The following is a 19,771-nucleotide window of genomic DNA, read 5'->3' on the forward strand; positions in this document are numbered from 1 at the left end:
TTAAATATAGCTACAAGCCGAAAGAGACATGTTATATTTACTAATCAGGTCAATATGACAACCATAAAACATTTTAAAGGTTTTTTTTATGTTTAGTGGGCAAGTGTCTCTTTAGTTAAAGCTTAATTAATTTAATTGACTTAAAATGTCAGAATAAAAGGAACAAGCTCTCGCGAATCGAACTAACCGGAACACATACACTCCGTAAGCTGGTGATACTGGAATATTACTACTAATAAATACAAAGCTGACAATCGGAAAGACACAGTCATAAGAGTAGGCCATAGCGCCACTGTCCGGAGAAGAGAGAGAGAGAAATGGGGTTTAACGTCCACTCGATAGAAACTAGGTCATTTCGGGACTAATACAATTTCAATAATTCAATTACGCGTAGGGGTCTTTAGCAGTGGGAGAAAACTGGAGGACACAGAGAAAACCCACGAGGTTGGACAGACGACCCTACTCCTTGCCACGTACGACCGGGGATTCGAAACCACGTCAGTTGACTCAATGACAGACCTTATGATACAGCGCGCACATGCTAACCATTCGTGCACGTCAATGTATACGCGGGACCTCGGCTTTTCGTCCCTCCCGAACGACTAGACAGCTGTCCTTGTCAGACTCCGTCCTGCACCACAGACAAGCGGAAACCACGTCGGAAGATCCCTATGAACTTTCTCGGCCAATGAAGGGATCGAACACGTGACCTCGGGATAGTCAGCTAGCGTCTAATCCACTTAGCCACCGTGATTCCAGTATCGTTAAAAGCCCGGGCCTGTTTTGTTCGGGTCAATAACACATATATTAATATATTTATTCACATTATATGTGCCATGTGCTTTCAGAAATTATTATGTGCCATGTGCTTTCGAAAGTTATACAGTTAAACATAAATCAATTGATATTTGGAGGATTTTGTGATTTTGTATTCAACAGTCTCTTTGAATCGAAACGGATCCTGCCATTTTGACTTTTTTTTAAATTTTGACTTTGGTTATTGCATTCTGAGCAGAGATAACAATCTACTGGTCGCTATATTTAATAATTAGTATACTACTCTATATTGTGGTTCTAATCCGTCTTACATCTTTCATACATACAAAGACTAAAATATAAAAAAATCGATTTTATTAAATGGAAGCGGAATAAACACTTCTCAAAATTTGTAGCACCATAGGTCTTCTGTCTGACGTGGAGAGCGGATTAGGGGAACCGGTCGCCACATCCTACGTACGACCCATGCATCTTTTCTTACTACATATTTCTGTAGCCTTGTGATCGTCTAGAATTTGTCTCTAGCTGTCTTTACTTCTGCTTCACGTTGTGTATTTACTTCTTACAGTTTCTTAAGACGCTTGTCTTACCAGGAATAACAATGCAATAGTTCGCTTCTACACATTTTATATATATATATATATATATATATATAGCTGAATACAGGTATACAAGCATAATAGATAACAATACTAGCTAAAACCATTTCTTCACCCTAGCCAGCCTCGCGGCTGTCTAGGAACTCAGATGGAAACACTCTGGAATCTAATTGAAGTCTAACTTAAAACTTTACTATGATTTAGTTTATAAGACTCCTGCAGATCACGCACAGAAAGCCTGTTCACGGCCCTGAACCTGTGCAATTAACGATATGATTGGTTACTTTAAACCAAATGATGCAATTAGAATAATTCCACTCACGTGTTATTCTGGTGGTAAAATATTGACACCTGTTTTGGTTTAAGAGCTCATTTTATGTAACAATATGTCAATTACAGACTAAGTTGATTTAGTACAATTCTACATATGTGGGAATCTACGAACTTGCCAAAGATATTAATTAATGAAATATAAAGCCATCTTATTTCTTTATTCCTTGTCTATAAATCTAAAAACAATGTCGCAACGACGATAGTGCTACAAATTCTCGAATTATACTTTGAGTTTTAGACTAAAATCGTCCATTTATGAATTAAATTATCGGTCAGTTAGCTTCATTGTAAGTAATTGCAGACAAAAAGCGTAAGTTTCGTATGTGGTTATTGGCTTGCCCCCTTACATCTAGAAATAAAGTTACTGTCTATATTCATCAAGTATATCTGACTTTCACTTTACTATTCTTTAGTTTTTCTTCTGTAACTTTATCAAAACTTTCACTTTCAGCAACAGTTAACCAATTTTTCCAATCTCCTACTTTACCTGAATAATAATGATAATGAATTTAAAATGAATTTTATACATCAAATTAATATCAATAAACTGATTTTACACAACCGATAAGCAGACAAGGGAGATAACCTGTTAGTACGTGTAATCTTTATCAGTTTATGAAGTACTAGCAGTACTTATCCTAAGCATGCTTTGGAATTACAAGCGTCTCTAATTTTACCCAAAACAATATATCACGAGTGTAACATGATGCTATCGAAATTCATATTATTCCATGCGTCATTCGGCTATAAACGAGAACGTGTTATGCAAAAAAATGACCATTTACCTCTATGTGTGGCTGTGTGTTTAATTAAGACATGGTAAGGTCTCTCACCCCAGTTTGTATTTAACGAATTAGTAAACCCAGATTAGAAGGGTCGTTATAGCATTGTGTCATCGTGGAACCTTTTAATATCCTTGGTTGTAAACTAATACTGTTACGTCACGATAGACAAGAAAACCTAAGACTGAAGCATTCTTCGAATACTAACAAAGCAAGATAGAATATTTACAGCCCTCATATTTACAACGAGCTTACATAAATTATGTATATATACATATCCAATAGTGAAGAGCTGGTTTCTTTGCTATATATAGCGGATTAAACCAGTGACTCATGGTATATTTTTTAGGAAAATGATAATGGATTAATTCTATTCTATTCATACCTTTTCTGTAGACAGATGTTCCCTCCTTCCAATCATCTTTCAAAAAATCATCTTTAATTTCCTCGTTAGCTCTCTTTAATTTCTTAAAGCTACAGGCTTCAACTATAGCTTTACATAACTCATCAGACGCTGGCAAATCTAGAAATTTAGCTAAGCCTTTTACATGTTCTACTGGATTCTGAAACAATTATATTACGTATTAGCTCATTAACGTATTCATTATTGAAATAATTATATTATGTTAGCTTATTATTGAAAAAAATAACCTATAAATTTCATCTTCGAAAAAAGAAATAATTTTAAAAATCTAGAAGCTAGTAAATCTAGAAACTTTCCAAAGTCTTTTACATATTCTACTGGATTCTGAATAATTACATTATATATAATAGCTTATTATTTTTACAACCTCTGAAATATAAAATAAAATTGAAGAAAATAATTTTTTTTTTACATTATGATTTTTTTTAAAAAAAAACATAACAAACCATGTTTTACATTGTGAAATATAAACAAACTATTGTTTACATTGTTTACAATGTGGAGAAAGTAAACAAGCTATTGTTTACAATTGGAATTGGAAGAGATTATTAAACAAACTATCGTTTACTATTAAAAGAGAATAGTTAAAATACGTTTTATAATTTGAAGAAAACATTGTATATAATTCAAAGCCAAATAAAAAAGTATTTCCGACAGTTTAAAAAAATAAGCAAACACTTATTTACAATTTGAATAAAAGTAAACAAAATAAATTGATGACGCACGAAAGACATATTATGTTTACTAAGGGGCATTATGGGAGATTAGATAAATAATTGACAGTTCTCGCTGTACTAGTTATAAAATAGATAATGTAAAGAGAATATGCTGAAAATTTTCAGTCAAATTACTTCACTCTAATATGTTAGAACCGAATTTCAAAATCACCGTAGCCTCGATTGTCATTGTTACTAGTATTACAATAAACAAAGTCTCAATTATCCAATTTTACTGTTAATCATGAACAGTCGTTGCACCGCAGATCGGATTCAATAGATGGCATAGAGGGTTGATTATGGTCTTGTCATGCTAATTAATGTCTAATTAATAATTTATATAACATCTAAGGCCTAAAGAAAGACCCACAAGAGGCACATCCGCTGAATTAACGGCGAATAGGAATGACTGTTTAAAACTAAACATAAGGTACGTTATTTTGCGCAAAATATATATCATAAATACTTAGAAGTGATCCATTCCGGGGCATGGGTGAATATATATTTCTTTAAAATAAATATGTAACAAACCTCCTGCATATCTTCATAGCTAAACTGATAAAATGGATTTTCAGTTGTTTCAAAGAACTTCTCCCACTCTAGAACATGGTCATACCACGTTCCATACGGTACTGAAAGACAATATTTTAATAAAAATAAAAAATTTATGCGAAGATGGTTGTTTTCGTAAATGCATGACAAAATGCATTAAAAAATAGTCGGGTAGTAAAAGCTAGAGAGGATATTTTGTTAAGTAAAGCTGGGGATTTTTCGCTAAGTAAAGCTGGGGATGTTTCGCTAAGTAAAGCTAGGGGGATGTAAGACTTGGGTAGAGGGTCACTAAGTAAAGTTGGGGGAGAATGTTTTTCTAAGTAAAGCTGGATGTTTCGCTAAGTGGAGCTGAAAAATGTTTCACTAATTAAATCTTGGGTAGAATGTTTCGCTAAGTAAAGCTTGGGGAGAATGTTTTCCTGGGGGAGAATGTTTCGCTAAGTAGAGCCGACGAATGTTTCGCTAAGTAAAACGGGGGGGGGGGGGGGCGTTTCGCTAAGTAAAGGTGGTGAACGTTTCGCTAAGTAAAGGTGCAATGGTGAATGTTTCGCTAAGTAAAGGTGGCGAATGTTTCGCTAAGTAAAGGTGGTGAATGTTTCGCTAAGTAAAGCTGGTGAATATTTCGCTAAGTAAAGTGGGGGGGGGGGGGGGCGTTTCGCTGGTGAACGTTTCACTATGTAAAGCTGGTGAATGTTTCGCTAAGTAAAGCTGGTGAATGTTTCGCTAAGTAAAGCTGGGGAGAATATTTCCCTAAGTAAAGCTAAGGGCGGGAGATGTTTCGCTAAGTAGAGCTGGAGAATGTTTCGCTAAGTAAAGCTGGAGGGGATGTTTCGCTAAGTAAAGGTGAGAGGAATTTTTTGCTAAGCAGAGCGAGCAGTGATTGCTTTTTGTAATATTGATATCACTTGCACCAATTTACATAATATTTGGAATGTGTAAACAAAAGTATTATCTTACAACATATCTCTATTACGATAAAATATCCCATAATTAACCTTAAGGTGAAAGTTTGATAACAAAAATAACTTACAAGTTTTATACAAAGACATATCTACGAAATCTCTGATATTTCCATAGTACTTTAAGATAGGCTGTACACCGCTGACATGGAAGAAATACGACACAATAGTGTCTTTTGGGTTCCGAAACAGATAAATAATTTTGGTTTTCTTTGAGAACATCTCTGCGGGTAAATGCCGCGGCCATAAATGTGAATTAAGAACACGTGGGGACGGTTCCTGGTCTATACCCCCCATCTGGCCGAATCTTAACATTTGTTTCTCCTTGATCTGTTTGTTATATTCTGTAGACTGAGTTCGTAACATTTGAATAACTTCCCAGATCCAGTGAGTGCCTGAAATTAAACTTTGACAGATATGACACGGTCCAAATCTTTTCCATCACTAGAAACATTTCAATTCTCTGTGTTTCGGGTAAATTTTAAAAGAGAGAGAGAAAAATGGGGTTTAACGTCCACTCGACACAAACTAGGTCATTCGGGACTAACATATGGTTAATTTTATTTTATTAATTCGCTTGCGCGTAGGGGTCTTTAGCAGTTGGAGGAAACCGGAGGACTCGGAGAAAAGCCACGAGATTGGACAGGCGACGCTACTTCTTGTCACGTACAACCGGGGATTCGAAACCACACCAGTTGACTCAATGACAGGCCGTATGATACAGCACGCACGTGCTAACCATTCGGCCATCCAACCCCTCGAATTTTAAAAGAAGGTATTTTATATTTTGATGGGTCTCAAACTGACAATTGGCCATGTTTTGAGAGAATAGGTCTTGTTCACTTTGTGTAGCAACATTTTTAGATTAAATTATTAAATGGCAGCCGTGTTTCAATCCATTAAAACATCATGACCACCCGATGGTTTAGAGTTTTGATTATGGATTTCCCATTATAATAAATGTCTAATTAACAATTTATATAACGTTTAAGACCAAAGAGAAAAACCCGCAATAGGCTGATTTAGCTTTCATATAGAAAGAAATGAAATAAAATGGGGTTTAAAGTCCTACTGTTCAGCTCCGACTTAGATGAGACGAAGTCTGAACATTTTTAACAGGTGATTTGTAACTGTTATCTTTCTATTGTTCGAATATGTAAACAGGTTGGTCGCCATCTTAAATGCCATAGGTCAGGTGGTTGAAGTGTATACACACTAAAAACATAGTTTGCCAGTCAAGGTAAAATACGGTACCCAGGGTGGCTTATGATTGTTATAGCTTTTAAAGGTTTTTACTGTAAATAATAATCAGGCTCCAAATTTTATGGAAATTGGTCAAGAACCTAACTCTTCAGAGTCAATCAGTTTCACAGAGAATTACGAGTTTTCTAATATCTCTGTAAAAGATGACTGCCTTTAATACGTGCCGTCACAGTACGCGGCGTCAATCACTGGCTGAATGGTGCGTGCATTGTTTACGTAAGACGTTACTGCTTCGGGCAGAATGCTGCCTTTTAGTCATTTTAATACCCATTTACACTAAATAGGAAATATGTAGCACCATAGGTCTTTTGTCTGACGTGGAGAGCGGGCGTGGAACCCCCATCGCCACATCCTACGTACGACCCATGCATCTTTTATTACTACATATTTCTGTAGCCTTGTGATCGTCTAGAATTTGTCTCTAGCTGTCTTTACTTCTGCTTCGCGTTGTGTATTTACTTCTTACTGTTTCTTAAGACGTTTGTCTTACTTCTGCTTCACGTTGTGTATTAACTTCTTACTGTTTCTTAAGACGTTTGTCTTACTTCTGCTTCACGTTGTGTATTTACTTCTTACTGTTTCTTAAGACGTTTGTCTTACTTCTGCTTCACGTTGTGTATTTACTTCTTACTGTTTCTTAAGACGTTTGTCTTACTTCTGCTTCACGTTGTGTATTTACTTCTTACTGTTTCTTAAGACGTTTGTCTTACCAGGAATAACAATGCAACAGTTCGCTTCTACATTTTATATAGCATATAGCCGAATACATGTATACAAGCACAATAATAGATAACAATACTGGCTAAAACCATTTCTCCACCCTAGCCAGCCTCGCGGCTGTCTAGGAACTCAGATGGAACATCTCTGGAATCTAATGGAAGTCTGACGAATTCTCACAAGTATGATAGTTTTGTAGCTGTGGGTTTTGGACGTCCAATTATCTAATTGGTCAAATATCATGTAAATAAGTATAGAGATTGGTCAAACAAGCCAAATGATGCAATCGTAATTTTTCGTCACATGTTTTTCGACACAATCTATCCTTGAACTCAGACCCTCTTTCCTGTTATTCTCACGCTATTACATAAACAATTAATTTGCGTTTTAAATAAACTCATACCATAGCTAATATACTTACAACAGAGAATAATTTGTAAAGATAAAAAATGTTGTTTAACCCATCTTATTTCTCTATTCCTTGTCTATAAATTTAAAAACAATGTCGCAACGACGATAGTGCTACAAATAATTTTTACCTACAAATACGTCCAAACGTCTTTATTTATTTTTCTAATACATCAAAAAAAATGTTTTAGAATTTAATTTGTCGGTGGAAAAAAGTTAATATTTGAGACTCATTAAATCGCATTGATGTCATCCTTATCATTGATTGTAGCGGCCTAGCGAATATTCACTGCTGATCAGTGTTCTTCAGAGTGAGTGCAATTAGATAACGTCCCATGATCAACTATAATAAGGCAGGGACAAGAAATACTGGCTATCCTGCCAAAATATAACATCAATTAATTTGATCAATAATAACGATCTGAACTAAACTGTCGCTACACGAGCTGGATCAACGAGTCTGTGTGCGGAGGTTACCGGAAGGGCGTGGGGGGTTGGTAGGATGGCCTGAGCGTATGTGGCTTGGATTCTTACCAGCCTCGTGGGTTACTCCCTCGCGGGTTTACTCCGGGTACTTGGGTTTCACCCCCCCCCCACCCAACTTGTCTGCGATATGACCATCGGCGGAAGCGGGCGTTAAACACCAAGACTAACGGCAACAACCAGCTGGTACATTTCTATGTGTTGTCTAGGCGTAAAATCGAATGCATTGACGCTACTAAGAATACCGGCTCTGACGACATTGATAGGCAAAAAATGTCTAATCTTCTTGATGAAGAATAATTAATCCTCTTACTAAATCCTGGATTAGATCTACGCTATATAATTCGCTAATATCACATACATCGTAAAACATTGGTCATTGTTTTCTATTGTCAAAGAATGCCAAAGAGATCACATGCCAATTAAAATACCCGATTATGGATGTATAAAAAAAGTGTTCTCACCTGCTTTTGGATAAGCACATATCATGACGTCATCGTCTCGTATCTTGAGATCCTTGATTTTTCTAAAATGAACTTCCGGTTTGTTACCCACGAGTTCTTCTCCTACGGACGTTAGATAAACCCCGTCAACTTCAATCATCTTAAAATCATTTCCTGACTTGTCTTTGATTACAATTTCTTTAATATTACCAACGTTCTCCATTTTCAAAATGTATTGTTTAGTAATAAGATTTCAAAATCTTTTTCAACCTGAATTTGATGATAAAAAAAAATGCAGTTTTTGAAGATTTTACCGAATAGGCCCTACGGAGATTTGAATGTTCCCTTAGCCTATTGCGAAAAAATTATTTTATGACAATGTCTTTTATAGTACGCAATACTATCATTTTCACAAACATTCTTCATTGTGAAATTATATTCACCATATAGTCTAGTTATAAAAATTCAAAACTGATCCATGCAGAATTGTATATTATGTTATTTTGGAAAGATCATGAATAATGATGACAACGGTGTCGATAATTTGAGTAGACTAAATGATATTTATATACGTGTAAACTGAATTTTGTATTGGTAGCAAACGTAAATGTATATGTCAAAAATACTTTTGTTTTAAAAACTAATGTAGGTCAATAATTGCTCTGGTTATCTCTAGGTATTGGTGTGTGTCGTGTGCGATTCAGGATATGTTTTCATCCATTAATAAAACATCTAAACCCTCCTCTATGCTATGGGGAATTTAAATCAAGCTACATGTATTTCTATGTGAAGACATGTTGACCTACAGACAGGGGTATATCGACTAAGGATGCAGGAGGCACACATAATATAAAACGGGTCTCAAAGTTGATGAAACAAGCATATATATAATATTAATATGACTTTATATTTAAAAATACCCTTTTTGTCAGAATGTATTCTCTGTTTCACAATACAACCTCCGTTATATATCTTGAGAAACGTACCCACATTCACACTAACATGGCTATCAATGTGAACTGCATACATAGTGCGTATTATTATATCACAACTGCAAGCTGTGTGTTAGTTTACAACGTAAGCATGAGATGACAAATTCAGTATAAAAAAAATATATCGATTAAAGTTAAAAGGTCACTCTGCGCTATTTAGTAGTCGAATCAATGTATCCGATTAAAGTTAAAGCGTCATTCTGTGCTATTTTGTAGTCGAGTCTATGAAATGAAATGGGGGTTAACCTTCTTTTTTTCTGCACAGACAGGGCTAGTGTGACAAAGCTAGTTTCATTTTGTTAGTATTGTTTTATTTAGACACCTAAATAGTCGAGACTAATAACAGCTATATTTAGATATAGGTCACTGTAGTTTTATACAGTGAGGGAAAGGATATTTGATAACTGTGTGAATAGTATGTTGACAGACTCTTTCTAAGTTTTATAATAATATTGCTATCTGCCATATATTATGTTTAACTTTATAATTTAATAGAAACTCATGTTTTGTTATTTTGTTGGAAATGTACCATAATACATTGTCTAATATTATTGGGGGATCACGTGGCTAAGTGGGTAAGTGGGTAAGACGCTAGCTCGCTAGCCTGGAGGTCGGCTGTTCGATCCCTGCATTGGCCGAGAAAGTTCATCCAGATTTTCCAGCGTGGTTCTCCCTTGTCAGTGATGCAGGACGGAGGGGCTGACAAGGAAAGCTGTCTAGTCGTTCGGATGGGACGAAAAACCGAGGTCCCGTGTACACATTGGCGTGCACGTAAAAGATCCCTTGACAGTTGGAATTCGATATAAGAGTAGGCCGTAGTGCTGCTGTCCGGGCAAAATTTCCCTCATAGCACACTGTATGGCGTATGCCCGTCTTCATTAGCCCAGTTCGGAGCAAAACAGTAGGACGTTAAACCCCATTTCATTTCATTTTATTTCACGTTTCTATTATGACCTGCCCAATGCTAAGGATGACAACTGTGTCACAGCTGAGACGTTACCGCTTACTCGTTATCAAATCTAGAACAATAGACGATTAGAAAATGTTAATCTAAATTTGACTGAATTGTTAGTATGGCCACCAACAACTACATAGAGCCATGTTGGCTCAGTAAGTAATTAAGTCGTTGGGTCACTAACCTGAGGATCATGTGTGTTCGATCCTAGCTTTGTTGGCCACGAGGCGCTCTCCTGGTAAAATGTCCCATCTCCATTAGCTCAGTTGGAGCTAATACTGCTTTCGTTAACCTCCGCTTTTTGTTTTATTTTTGTTGTGGGTTTTTTTGGGGTTTTTTTTTTTTGTTCTTTTATTCTTTCTTTATTTATTTTATTTATATTTGCCTTGATTGATATACTATAGATTTATATAAACTCACCACAAAGGCAAAATAAAACATAGTAATCAAAGCATTGGCTGTCCTTTTAAAATTTCAGATCTTTTATTAATAGCGGTGGATGATTTAATTTTTTTATCTACAATAATGTTAATATGAAAATATTTTATAGGTACACTACTAATTTGAGCGATGCCAAGAAATATGGAATACGTAAGAGCATTACTAATGGGTTATGTATGGGTTTTCTTAGCTTTATAATAATGGCGACCTATTCATTAGGATTCTGGTATGGAGCTAAATTAACAGTTGACGAACCAGATAACTACACAGCGGGTAAAATGTTGATGGTTTGTACAATTTAATTCACTGTTGTTCAAAAGGACAAATAAAAAACTATTAATTTTATTTTAACGAAGGATTGTAATGCGTTATCTTGTGTTTTTCAATATTATAACATAAACTCTAGGTTAAATGATAAAGCCCAACGCTAAAAAAAATAATTTGCTAGCCCTGTTTTGGTCAGCTACAGGCCTGTAATACATTGACCTTGATAGTAGTGCAGACTTGTCAAAATATATCTAAAAACTCTACAGATGCCCAAAGGTACCGGTTTAGAAGAAATTGAAACTAATATAAAATCCATAATGACCATAATTTACGTTAAGATTAATTTGTTAATAGAACATTAAGACTCTTTCTGGCATCATGTTTCCCCTTTAAATTCTTTCAAAGCAATGACCATAGTCACAACAGAATCTAATTCTTCGTCGATTATTCAATACTCTTTTCAAAAACAAATACGAAACCTCACTTTTGTAACACAATGCATTTTATGTTGTGATATGTTACCTGTTGTGTTTGTGATATTGTACAGGTATTTTATTTTGTGATATTTTACAGGTATTTTATGCTGTATTTGTGGGATCTTTCTCTCTGGGTAATGCATCCCCAGGGTTACAAGCAATGTCTACAGCACGATCTGCGGCTTATACTGTGTACAAGCTTATTGATAAGGTAAAAATAATCATTATTTCAAATGCGTTATGGTAAATATTTGCAATATCTTAACCCATTGAAAAAAACAAAAACACGTTGAATGTGCGCTAGAAGAACGTTGCTCAGATAGTAGTGTTTCGATGTGTATGAGTATGACCTCGGTTGTTCTTTCATATGCGAACAGTCCCACACACACTACACCTAATATATTAGTTATATATTGTAGGTTCCCTGAATAAATACATATAGAGTGGGGGGGCATGACTTCAATAAATGTTATGTTTATATATTGTAGGTACCCAGTATAAATATATATAGTGAAACTGGTGTTAAACCGGACACACTGACAGGACATATAGAATTCAAGAACGTTCAGTTTACCTATCCTGCTAGACCAGATGTGAAGGTAGGTGCCACTCAAATAATTCTTTATTTGTGTAAGCTATTATTGTATATAATATTTGTATTGAAATGTATAAATTACTTGAAGGTGAATTTATATAAACTCTGGCTTGTTTTCAAATCCATAATATGAGTATTGTGTATACCCGAAAAACAAAATTGGTTAAACCAAATACTTGTCTAACCATCAACTTCTTTAAAGCAATACATTCAGATAGTTCTTAAAATGTTATCTACATGTATTAAATAGATTATGTTTCAACGTTAAACTGATATTACTGCAGGTATTAAATAAGTTATGTTCAAAATTAAACTGATATTACTACAAGTATTATGTTAAAATGTTAAACTGATATTACTACAGGTATTAAATAAGCTATGTTAAGGTGTTAAATTGATATTATTACAGGTATTAAATAAGTTATGTTCAGGTGTTAAATTGATATTATTACAGGTATTAAATAAGTTATGTTAAAATGTTAAACTGATATCACTACAGGTATTAAATAAGTTATGTTTAAAAATAAACTGATATTACTACAGGTATTAAATAAGTTATGTTTAAATGTTAAACCCGGACAGACAGTAGCATTAGTTGGTAGCAGTGGCTGCGGTAAATCAACAACGATTCAACTTTTACAGAGATTTTACGATGTTGTAGATGGATCTGTAAGTAAAATTAATCCATATGAAAGAGTCATGATTCTATTAATTTGTCGTAATTCGAGCAGCTTCAAGCATGACTGAAACATGGGCTGAATGATAGTGCAACGGATTATAAACCAAGTGTGTGTATGTGTGTTTGGGGGGAGGAGTGGCTGCTGATGCAAAAAAACGAATATAAAGGGATATATGGGCAAATTGTTTCATAGTTCAGCAATGTTTCGGTAATCAGTTCATAAAAATTTTTAAAAATTTCCTTCTTTTTTATTATCTTTGGGAATTAGTGCGCATTGACCGAACCTTTTAAAACTATAGAGGAAAAATCAATACATTTCACAACCACACAAGGCACTCTTTACACTACATTCTCACAGGGCACTCAACAAAACAATTACAGTGTGCAGGGTGGGGTGGGGGCGTCACTGAAACTTTCGTCCTGGGGCGCCACATAGGCTTGTGAGAGCCATGGTTAAACCACGCTTTCGTCTTCTTTGCAAGACCACACGATTCAACGTTCCGTGTCTTCTGTGTTTCAGATAACAATAGATCATAAAGATATTAAAGATTATAATATCAAATGGTTAAGACAACATATTGGTATCGTGAGTCAAGAACCAACTTTATTTGCTACTACGATAGCGGATAATATAAGTTATGGACGTGCGGAAGTGACGAATGCTGAGATTGAAGAAGCAGCTAAAAATGCCAACGCGCATGACTTTATTTCACAGTTGCCACAGGTATTCCAAGTAATCCTTAGTGTTCTTAAAGACATCCCCCATTCTATAACCTGTTGATATGGTATAATAGAAATGGGTTAGTCTAATATGGATGTCGCCCTCTCAAGATTGGGCATAATCCTACACTGCTTGTGCCGAGATAACCCTACAACGGGTCGACGCCTTTAGATAGAGCTCATGAATTGGTATTAACACACCCTTGGGCACTGTAACTATGGAAATGGAAGTGGTAACATTTCGTGATGGCTCATCTATCTCCAACCTACGCTAGACAAGTATCTCATTTACGACTGGCCTTCTCACAAATCTCCTAGGAAATACTTGTCGGCCATATCTCTTGTCTGTGGCTTTGAATGCTTTTCAACAACTTGACTACTGCGTTTGATTGTTTTAATGCCTTGGTTTAGTGAAATGCACCTGTCTGGTATGCGGATTCCATGATTTACCTTCAAATCTAAATAACCAACAATCTATATGTCAATAATCTCAAAATGTAAACTCTATCCACCTGCTTTTAGATGTATGGTACTAGTTAAAAGAAACCATTTTCCGGCGTGGTTCCCCCTTGTTAGTGGAAGAGGACAGGGGTTCTGGCAAGGGACAACGTATGTTCGTTCGTTGACGAAAACCCGAGGTCTCATATATTAAAGATCCCTGAAATAAGTGTCGTAACGCCACTGACAGGATAAAATTTCCATCAAAGCGTACAGCCTAGTTGATTCAGAAAATTGAGACATTAAACCCAATTTTATTTATTTATTTGTAGAAATATAACACATTAGTCGGTGAACGAGGAGCTCAACTAAGTGGAGGTCAGAAACAGAGGATAGCTATAGCCAGAGCTTTAGTTCGTGATCCCAAAATTCTTCTACTGGATGAAGCTACATCTGCCCTGGATACAGAAAGTGAATCGGTCGTACAACACGCCCTGGATACGGTAATGTTATGTATGCCTACTTCTGTTCGGAACGGTGTCTCACGTCTCATGGAGGAAGTCCTTTGACCGTTCCTGTCCGTCCCTATTAAGCTGCAATTTGAAAATACCGCCCCACCCATCCCTGCTCTTGGGCTATTTTGGAGTCCTTGCCTTCTATTTTTAATCCCAATTCTTAATCGCAAGGACTCTGAAATAGCCATAGAACAGAGTGGGCAGGTGGTTTGTCATTGCTAATATTGGACCAAACATATTTTAATATTAACATATATGTTTAATTTTCTCTGACGCTGGGAAGTTTCACTTTTGTTAACACATCTCACTGCACAGGAATCTACACTGGAATCCATATAAAACGTGTAAGAGGGCTCTAGATTCTTTGTATCTATCAGAAAGAGGAGAAAACTGTCTGTCACTGTCTTAATTAACTATGTTGAATGTTCTTAATTTATTTACAGGCCCGACAAGGTCGTACAACTATTATTATTGCTCATCGATTATCAACCATCAAATCGGCAGATGTTATCTACGCTTTACAAGATGGCGTAGTTGTTGAAAAGGGAAGTCATGATGAATTAATGACGTTGAAAGGAATATATTACCAGCTTGTGATGAATCAGGTAAACATTGTTCGTAGCTTTATGATTAAGGTAAAGGAAGTTGGAGTCGGGATCGAGGTAACTTTAGCCCGCTGTTCGATTTATTCAGTTCTGAAATAGAAATGAAATGAAATGGGGTTTAACGTCCTACTGTTCTGCTCTGACTTGGCAGTTCTAGAATAAAGACATGTTTCAGATCATATTGGTGTTACATAAAACCCCACTTCAATACACAATACATATAAAACAGTATTTTACCAGTCACCAAGATGGAAATTGGGGACATATTCCTGCAAAATCTTAGACACAGTAGATTCTCCAACCGCTATGTTTCAAACTACAGTAGCAACCTTTGGCATGGAAATGCATTATCGATGTTCACTTCCGTTTTGTTAGGCGATTCAGCGAATAGGAAATTGGTCAACGTCAATGTTGATCTAAAAGATTGGACATTCATGTCTAATGTTACCACGTTTTTTAAGGGTCAGGTCTAAATATTAAGGCCACTTTTAGATGTAAATAGGGTTAGAGCACGCGATTCCTGACGAATTGTGGGTTAGGACTTGGGCTTGGGTTAGGGTTAGCTCTAGCCCTGTTTACATACCGTGACCGTGACGAAATCTGTAGGCGGCCTTAATATTTAGACCTAACCTTTTATTAAACTGTGGTGCCAGAATGTAGTTTAAAGAACCCCATTGATCCATTTTAGCTATAAGTGGTGACCAGTATCTTACACGAAACAGAAATGGTATTATTTCTAGAACCTCTCATAACATCATCTCATTTATTCTTGAAGTTCGTATAGCTTTCACTTTGCTGTGTAAAGAAATACAATACAAAAATGATTATAAATACTGACTCAATATTTTCTTTTTATTGCAGACAATTGAAAAAGAAAAGGGTAAGTGAAAGTCACATAACTTTGCGGCTCATTAACCTGTAGGTCCCAGGTTCAATCCCAGTGTTGACCGAGAAACGTCCTTTGGATTTCCCAGCATGCCCCCCCCCCTCAGCTGTGCAGGAGGGAAGCCAACAAAGTACAATGGCTAGTCGTTCAGATTGAACAAAAAAACAAGATTCCGTGTACACGTTGGCGTGCACTTAAAATAAAAATCTCGCCTGTCTTTACTAGCCCGGTCGGTGCAGAAAAGTAGGACGTTAAACTCTATTTCATTTCTGTATTATTAATGATCTTTTTTAGTGAAACCTGGTTTTGATAGACAAAGCTTTTCCAGATTTTTCTTAGAATAAATGTGTACTAGAAATGCCCGTATATCATATAAAATCTTAAAACCCATTAGCGTATTCATGATATGCAAAATGGGGAAAAATGGGGAAAGGTTTAATTAAATAGAGGTTCAATATCTCAAAACAAATATGTCATTTTCGATTAAAGATGTGTAGACACTTTGAAGAGGAGGAGCTGGGAGGGTGTGGTTATTAAAAACACTATAGTCAAAATGAAATCACATTTCTTCAATATAGGAAATGATTTTGGAAGTATGTATGTTCTGGAATTGTTTTATTTAACGTTTAGAAACCGACGAAGAAGATATAACGGAAGAAGCTGCAATAGAGGAAGAAATAGAGTTTTTAATTCGACGTGATTCTATGAGGCGTAGTGGCAAATTTAACAAATCATTAACTAAAAGAAGTCCAGATAAAAAACAGTCTATTACAAGAGTGGAAGATTCTACAGAAACAGAGGATGAAAAGGTGGGTGGTTACACTGACAAATATGGAATGACCGTACCTTTACTTATATTGGTTTATTATCATTTTGTTGAAATGGTTGGTGAAAGTCTGTGCAAACCAATTAATCATGTGAAATCGCGGAAGCACAATTACTATCCGCTTCTCATAAATTGACTTTCTTATTTACGGTGGCCTTTTAGTGCCATACGTTGATTTATACGAGTGGTTTCCCCTTGTCAGTGATGCAGGACGGAGGGCCTGGCAAGGACAGCTGTCTAGTCGTTCACATGGGACGAAAAACCGAGGTCCCGCGTACACATTGGCGTGCACGTAAAAGATCCCTTGGCAGTTGGAATTCGATATAAGAGTAGGCCGTAGCGCCGCTGCCCGGGCAAAATTTACCTCATAGCACACTGTATATGTATGGCGTATGCCCGTCTTCATTAGCCCAGTTTAGGAGCAGAACAGTAGGACGTTAAACCCCATTCCATTCCATTTCATTTTGATTTATACGCTTTTCTTGTAATTTATCTCATGAGAAATCGTAGTGAAAACTATGATAAATCAAACAAACATGACAAACCCTTTCGCCGCGGTGTAAACCTTTTCTCCGGGTATAAATCAACGTATGGCACTAAAAGGCCACAGTATTTATTTGTTATCTTTGCTCGTTTTTTTAGGAGAATAAAGGTTTTGGATTTATAAGAATGGTTCAGATGAATGCTCCTGAGTGGTATTATATATTAATTGGTTGTGTAGCGGCATTACTAAATGGTAGTGTACAACCAGCCTTTGCTATTATCTTCTCAGAAGTTTTAAATGTAAGTGAAACACTACGTTATTGTAATGAATTTGAAAAATAATTATAACGAATTAGTTTGGTCTTTTATTTACGTGATCTGTATAGCAATTTTAGTTTGAGCATTCAATAAGTCACTTGGTCCAACCTTCGAATGTACTTTTCTTATCGGGGTTACTCGATTGAACGTTCCTGAATTGAATTCTCTCAATCCCAAAAATAGTGACAAACGAGTGAAATCGGGGATTTCTGGCTACAACGCATGCGTCGACTAAATAAGTCCGACCATGCAGCCGAAACATATTCGTTGTGTTTAATTACGTCACGATTCTACTCACACCATCTCCGTGTTCGGGACTGACAGAACTGTGACAGGGGACTGGATTCCGCGTCACTCGATTGGAATTCTATCAATTCGGGACGTTCTGGACTGTGAATCGAGCATCCCCCATCGTTACCTGGCAAACATAGTCCAAATTATTATCCCTGTTGATACAAATGCCAGTGTCAATCTTGTACTTCCAATAGCTTTACGTGTACAACTAGTATCAACATGACAATCATTTAGAATACATTGTGTCAAATTGGAAGATGTTTTGATAAAGAAATTCTCACAATTAATGTTGATTGGTGAGCATTTTATCTGATATTGTTTTATATTGTGTGCGTATAATCATATTGTATTTTGTTTTGTAAAAGCTTTACAAGCTGGATTTTGAGGCTATCCTAGCTTAATAAATTATTATTATCATTATTGATTAACAGGTATGCAATGTTATACATATATATATATATTTATATATATAGATATATGTCTTCTATGTTCAACAGGTTTTTCAACAGACGGGACAAGAACGAGAGTATGAAATTTTAAAATTATGTTTTATATTACTTGGTATTGGTTTTGTGAGTTGGCTGTCAACCTTTATTCAGGTATGTCAATCAATTGATATATATACATTATAATATACTTTAAATTTCAATCCTTAGAGAAATGACAAGGAACAGGGTCTAATCGTTCGGATGGGGCGAAAAATGTGGTCCTATGTAGACATTGGTGTGCACGTAAAAGATCTCTTGACAGTTTGAATTTGAAATAAGAGTAGGTCGTAGTACCGCTGTCCGCGCAAAACCCCCCTCGTTGTACACGGTATGGCATATGCACGTCTACATAAGCACAGTCGGTACAGAAAAGTAGGACGTTTAGAGTAAAGGATTCTGATTCATTTAACATAACAATAGAACACTTATTAGATTTAATCTGACAATGGCTATGTAGGATAATTTCAGTAACGTTTTTGTAGAAATGTTTAGGATTTCTCTCTATGAGCTCATCAAAGCTGGTTTGGATTGGAAAATACGAGGGATTGTCTATTGTATTGACGGGAGGGGGCCTCGACTACCCCAGCCCTCTCCAATCAAATATCTTTAGTTTTAATTCTCTTGAGGATAAAGTTATGTTGGTGAAAAATAACTTTGCTGTCACTATATAGTTGGTTAAAATGTTCCCTCTACATTTTTTTCAGAGTTATATGTTTGGAAAGTCAGGAGAAAAATTAACTCTACGACTACGACAGCTAGCTTTTTCTGCCATGCTGAGACAGGTAATTTGTTTAATAAAGATAATTATTATAAAAGAATGAAGTTTTTGCTGCTTGTTCTGGGATGGTGTTCCTTGCTCAATATCTTTTGATCATGTCTACCAATTTGAAGAGGGCGTTTCGGCTAGGGCACTACTAGACCTTGGTTTTTCGACTAGACAGCTGGCCTTGTCAGTCCCCCCGTTCTGCACCACTGACAAAGGGGTAAACACGTTGGAATTCCCGATGAACTTTCTCGGTCAATGCAGGGATCGATCACTTGACCTCCAGACTGGCAACCCAGCATCTTACCTACCCACTTGGCCACCGTGACCCCTTTCTAAAGAAAGGGTACCACAAATAACTAACTAATGCACCGTCAAATGTTGGTTCTATACCTGTACAGGAAATGGCTTGGTTTGATGATGAAAAGAACAACACTGGTACCTTAACAACTAAACTAGCTACAGAAGCATCTCTAGTACAAGGGGTAAGTCCATTTTAATTTATACTCTTGAGTCTGTCATCTAATATCAAGGATTGTCACCTTCAGCACAAGCCCTAAAATAAAAAAGTAAT

The 19,771-nt window shown here is 36.1% G+C and overlaps 2 protein-coding genes across 2 annotated transcripts in view; one reads left to right on the forward strand and one right to left on the reverse strand.

Moving 5' to 3' along the window:
- LOC126807777 (ATP-dependent translocase ABCB1) overlaps positions 1-12,315 on the forward strand; it is a 45,072-nt gene extending 32,757 nt beyond the window's left edge. Inside the window, exons 9-11 of the mRNA XM_050532602.2 lie at positions 10,954-11,131; positions 11,685-11,798; positions 12,076-12,315. Coding sequence (XP_050388559.2) covers positions 10,954-11,131; positions 11,685-11,798; positions 12,076-12,315 — 532 coding nt within the window. The remainder of the gene's footprint in view (positions 1-10,953; positions 11,132-11,684; positions 11,799-12,075) is intronic.
- On the reverse strand, positions 1,132-9,511 carry LOC126807781 (sulfotransferase 6B1). The gene is made up of 6 exons (XM_056103187.1): positions 9,377-9,511; positions 8,478-8,726; positions 5,214-5,537; positions 4,163-4,263; positions 2,877-3,054; positions 1,132-2,196 (listed from the first exon to the last, which is right to left on the reverse strand). The coding sequence occupies exons 2-6, from the start codon at positions 8,677-8,679 to the stop codon at positions 2,087-2,089; spliced, it is 915 nt and encodes a 304-aa protein (XP_055959162.1). The 5' UTR covers positions 8,680-8,726; positions 9,377-9,511; the 3' UTR covers positions 1,132-2,086.
- Positions 12,316-19,771: the final 7,456 nt, after the last annotated feature.

The sequence above is a fragment of the Patella vulgata genome, chromosome 9 (genome assembly GCF_932274485.2).
Source record: "Patella vulgata chromosome 9, xgPatVulg1.2, whole genome shotgun sequence".
Lineage (NCBI taxonomy): Eukaryota > Metazoa > Mollusca > Gastropoda > Patellidae > Patella > Patella vulgata.